The sequence below is a fragment of the Pteropus alecto genome, unplaced genomic scaffold (assembly GCF_000325575.1).
Source record: "Pteropus alecto unplaced genomic scaffold, ASM32557v1 scaffold196, whole genome shotgun sequence".
Taxonomy (NCBI): Eukaryota; Metazoa; Chordata; class Mammalia; order Chiroptera; family Pteropodidae; genus Pteropus; species Pteropus alecto.
The window spans coordinates 3,765,589-3,771,230 of record NW_006439717.1 but is presented as its reverse complement, the minus strand read 5'-3'; the positions used below and the strand labels follow the sequence as shown (position 1 = coordinate 3,771,230).

The following is a 5,642-nucleotide window of genomic DNA, read 5'->3' as shown; positions in this document are numbered from 1 at the left end:
TATATATTTCTAATAAGTTGGTACTGTTGCATTCTCATTTTTCACCTGGAATTGATTTGTATCTGATAGAATTTAGGAGTCCAGTTTTATGTTTTTCCATACGGATATTCCATTGCAGCAGCCCCATTTATTGAAATGTCAGTTCACACCTTACTGATTTGCTAGGCCAGCCCTGTCATAAGTCAGTTTTTATATATGCAGATGTCTCTTTCTGAACTCTGTATTTTGTTCTCTTGGTCAGTTTTTCCTTAATCTATGCCAACAGAACCTTGTTCTTCAGGGATGTCTTTTTCTTCTTTTTTTTCCTTCAATATCACTACATATTTGACCCCTTTTACTCCATTTTCTCCCACCTCCCCCCTGCCCTCTGGTAACCACTAGTCTATTGTCCATGTTCCTGAGTCTCTGTTTGTTTGTCATGTTTAATTATTGCTTTTAGATTTATATCCTACATATAAGTGATATTATGTGGTTTTCAACTTTTTCAGTCTGGCTTATTTCACTTAGCATGATTATCTCAAGGTCCATCCACATTGTCGCAAATGGCAGTATTTCATCTCTTATTATGGCTGAATAATAGTTCATTGTATATATGTACCATAGCTTCTTTATCCAATCATCTGTCATAGGACACTTCAGTTGCCTTGGGATGTCTTGACTCTTTTTGAGCCCTTTGCTCTTCTAATTGAATTTTATAGCTCAAGTGGGGGAGAAATGACATCTTTAAATATCGATTCTTCCAAATTATGAACATGATAATGTATATATGAGATTTGCTATGTGTTTTTCATTCTCTCAGAATAGTTTTATAATTTTCTCCATATAAACCTTTTATCTCTTGAATTAGATTTATTCCTGGCTTTTTATATTTTTTAAGCTATTGAAAAATGGTATTTTTAAAAATTAATTCCTAATTGCTGCAGTTTATAGGGACACAATTCTTTTTATTCTTGTTTCTGGTCAAAGGAAATACTTTAGCATTTTACCATTAAGTATAATGTTTTTTATAGGCTTCATGTAGCAAGCAAGCCTTTATTGTGTTAATGAAGTCCATTTCCATTCCTAGTTTTATAAGAATTGATATACTTCAGTTTTCTTATCATGAATGGATGTTGGAGTCTATCATGCTGGTAGAAAAGAAATCCTATTTATTTTTTTAAATGAAATTTTATTTTTCTCTTTAGCAAAGAAGTTTGTAATCCTGATATTGGTGGCAAGATCATAATGTGTCCTCAGTGTGATTCTCATTGTCAGTTCTGGAAACTCAATATTACTTGCGAGTCCTCAAAGGTAATTTTTATTATTCCAAACATTTACAATTAATGAAATATTTTTTCTTCTAATAATTTTACTACGATATAGAAATTTTTTTCCCCTCTGAGGAATTCGGAAAGGTAATTTTCAACTAACCATTCATTCTAAAAGGTAGCTATGGGATGCATGGGTTAATTCCTCTTTTACACATAATAAATCAAGATTAAAAGCCTTATCTAAAATCTCCTGAAGGGTCATAGAGGAACTGTGGAATTGAAACTGTTTGAGTATTTCAAGTAATCAAAGCTGAAATCTCAAACTCGACTTATCTCATGAATACTATTTAATAGCTTTGCTATTATAAGTATTTTCCGTAGTTCAAGCAGGTGGAAACCTGAAATTTACACTTGTGTTTTCCCACTTTTAAAGTGTGCTGAAACTATGCTTGGATTTTTAAAGACATTGCTGGTCAGATTTAGACTGTATCTATAAATATGCGTAAGAAAGATTGTGTATATAAATGACAACAGATACCCACTTTGTCTCTCCAAATATTCCCACAAAACACATCTGGTTCCCCTTATACGTGCAGATGGTCTTGAGTTATGACTTCTTAAACTCCAGGAGGTTTAGGACAGGCACTGAGACAAGAGGGAACTTACTGAAAGGCATGCCAGAAACTCCAGACAGGAAGAGGGATGGTCAGCTTGCTTTGGAGAATTTTCCCAACACCTTTGATATATTATCTCACTTGTTGTGATCTTTCCTCTGTCCCTTCATTCTGCCATGAAAGTTTAGGAATCCTTATATGACCTCGGAATATTCTGATTTACTTCGTGTATCTCTTCTTTTAACTTACTATATTGCTATGATAGTGATGTTACTTTATATTTTATACTTTGCAAAGTCTTGTACTTATCACTTTTGACACAATAACCCTGTGAGATGGACAGAATAGATGTTATTTCCATTTTAAAGATTAAAATACAAAAGATCTGAAAGAGTAAATAATGTACTCAAAGTCACCCATCTGGTAACTAAGAAAGCCAAAAATTGACAGAAAATCTGCATTTCTTGCCATTACCGTGTTCCTCACTGCCTGATAGTAGTACCAGACATTTCACTCTCAAATTGAGCTTTGTTTGGAAAATTATTCCATCACTTAATTAAGATGATTGCAGGGTATTGTCAACACATGAATTTTTACACTTAGTTTATGAATTAGAATAGATTTTATTGCCCACCCCCAAACCAATGCATTCTAGACTTACAAATATGTCATGGATAACACAAAGTAAAAGACTTGAAGCTAGTGAGAAAGAAGCTGCCTTCCAATGATGTTAACTCACAAAGGTCACAAGTTAGCACGTATCCCCATACACTGGATTTAAGGCAAATGCCAACAGTAATACCAGAGGCAAGTTGTGCTCCGCAAAGTACAATTGCAAATTCCATTTTCTTTAAGAAATTCTCTTTCAACACCCTACCCCCACCTTTTTTCTCCTTTCTCCTGCTTAAGCACATGACTTTTAAATGTGTCCCTGTGTACATTTTTTTCATTGTTTTGGAAAAAATGAATCATTCTATTCCAGTTTCCTGAAGGATCCCTTGAGCCTTGTCAGAGTGATTTACAAAAGGAAGTATATTTTTTAAATGACTTAAAAGAATGAAATGAAAAAATAAGTTTAAAAAGCAGAAAAAGAGAGCACCTGTTCATGCTTTCATTTTTTCTTTTCTTTTGGAGAGAGATGGAATATTCACTAGCTGACATGTATACTAAAAGGGTTAACAAATTAGAAATATAAAATCAGGATCAAGGAAATGAAGAAACAGTTATGGAAATCAAGATTAATATGTTTTTGTGATTGGGCATTGAATAAGGTTCTTAGCTTTTTGGCTGTCAAGTTAAAGGGGAACATGGTAAGTTATAATATTTTATTTTTAGAAAGACATTGTTATAAAATTTTTATTTTGTTCCTTTGGAAGATGAAAGCATAGCATGGTTATTTTTCTAGATTCTGATTGGTTCCTCTCTTGAAATTGTCATGCCTGCATATGCAGCTCTCTTTTCCTGTTCCATGTGACTAAAGCAGCATGCTGACTTGGGACTACTCTTCACACAGCTGGCTTTCCCTTTCTGTGCCATCCTGCCAAAGAAGCTAAGCCAAGTTTCCTACCAAGAAAACCCCTCGCTTACCATCTCCCCTACTTCTTGCTTCTGTGTCATTTATGGGGCACATGGAGAAGAGAGGCCACCCATCTCATTCTCCTCTAGTCCTTGATTTTCAATATGTGGCAAAAATAGTGATGCTATCCAAGCCACATAACTACCTGTCATAGGAGTGTAAGGCACATCTCTTGGCTTGAGCTAAACAACTGGAGTGATCTTGGCATCAGCAGTAAGCCTGCTTTTTCTTGTTGCTCCTATTTTTTTCTCTCTCACACTGACAGATGTGTTTTTTTGTTTGTTTGTTTGTTTTTAAAGCATTGTAGGGCAAAGAATTCACAGGTAGGATTTTTTCTTTGTGCAGCAGTTGGGCAGAGGTGTCAGGGCAAGTAGAGAGGTATCAGGTACAGAGAGGCTTGCACTGGTTCATAAAAGAGGAATAACACTGGACAGAACCTTCAATAATAGCATGATAACACGCAGAACTATTTTTCATAAAATGTTTCTTATAATTTCAGTAAGAGATAAGGCATAGTAAAAGACAGCTTGGAGAGGATAATTCTGTAAGAGTCAAAGCTAAAAGATTGAAATGTGTGATGCATGGGATCCCAGGACTAGAGGAGAAGGTAGAGAGCTTTGTTCCCCAGAGCATTCACTCATTTATTAATTGTCTTCCATGAGCTGATTTTTTGAGAGAAATAATTGGATTACAGCAATTTGGGATGTGCTTTCTGATCAGGGCCTCAAAGGATGATTGAGGGGCATTTCTAGGCTTTGAAAAACAGATGTATGAGAAAATATTTAGGTGGATTTTTTAAAAATGAAAATAAATAACTAATGTTTTTATGTAGATGAAAGATTACCCACTTAACATCAGTGTAAAAAGCAACCGAAATAGTTAACTGAAACAAAGTAGACCTATAGCTTCTTTTTCTGACCTGTTGTCTTTACTTTTCACATAAACCGTCATAAAGATGATATTACATATGTTTGCCACTTTTTTCATTAACTTTACAGATATTTTTAAGAGATGTGAAAAAGCTCACTAATGAAAAAGTAACTAATCGAAAGATTTTTCCAGGAATTCATAGAGGGAGATAGGCTGCTTATATACTAGCAGAGAGATGAAACTTAGCAGAACTAGTGACTAGAACCTTCTCTGCACAGGTATGTGACTTATTCATTTATAGTCATTGTATACTTTATGATGTCAGCAAAAGCACCTGTGCATCCTTATTCTCAAGGAAGCCTCTGTCAGCGATGGTAGAAAAGCCTTCACTGGGTTTGAGGAAACAGCTCTCCTGGGGGAGAACCATCTCAGAATAAACCAGCTTTGTACTTCTCTTAACAATTAAGACAAGAATTCAGAAATGAGTCCTCTGATCAGGGTAGGATGATGATAAGATGCAAATCATAATCCAAAAGTTGCTTGGAGTTCATTGTACTCTTAGGACCATACTACTTCCTCAAATTCTTTTTATGACAGCTCATTAGGTGAGGCCATTATTTAAAAGCCTGATAGAGACTTTAAACAGAATGGAAACTTAGCAGCTATGCCTTTTTCTTTGTTATGATATGGAAAGATTCCATTGGAAAAGGCATTCTGGTAAGTACAGCAAAGGCTGTTTCCAAAAGAACAAGAAATCCCATTTATAAGTATGTAGTACCTATAGTGATTGTTGAACTAGGTATCAGCTTTAAAAAGAAGTTCAGACTGTATAATACACAAAGCATTACATATTTGATGAATTCTAGTAAGTGGAGAACAGGATTCATTTATATGTCATTATTGTATTTTCCAGAAATTGTGCATCTTTGACAGTTTTGGAACCCTAGTCTTTGCAGTGTTTATGGGAGTATGGGGTAAGTTCTTTTCAATTTTTTTTTTTCAGTTTACTTTTGCATCTTAACTTAAAAAAAAAAAAAAGAAAGAAACCCTAAGATCACACAAGCACCCAATTTAACAGAATTATACAAGTTTTATCCAGGCTATCAAAGTAACCCACTTTTAATGCTCAGATTGCCCAAGTTTCAGCTCCCCTAGAATCCACTTATAACTTTTAAGGCCATTGTGTCAGTTACTTCATAAGAGACTGCCTCAAAATCTAATGGCTTAAAACACATTTATTATTCTCCTGAATCTCTGAGTCAGCTGGGAGGTTCTTCCGGCATGGGCTGGCTCAGCTCATCTCTCCTTTGAGCTGGCAGCTCCACTGGTGTA

The 5,642-nt window shown here is 35.1% G+C and overlaps 1 protein-coding gene across 2 annotated transcripts in view; it reads left to right on the top strand.

Moving 5' to 3' along the window:
* ANO6 (anoctamin 6) overlaps window positions 1-5,642 on the top strand; it is a 169,469-nt gene that overhangs the window by 126,499 nt on the left and 37,328 nt on the right. For both annotated transcript variants that reach the window (XM_015593197.2, XM_006916872.3), the window contains exons 9-10: window positions 1,185-1,290; window positions 5,224-5,284. In XM_015593197.2, coding sequence (XP_015448683.1) covers window positions 1,185-1,290; window positions 5,224-5,284 — 167 coding nt within the window. The remainder of the gene's footprint in view (window positions 1-1,184; window positions 1,291-5,223; window positions 5,285-5,642) is intronic.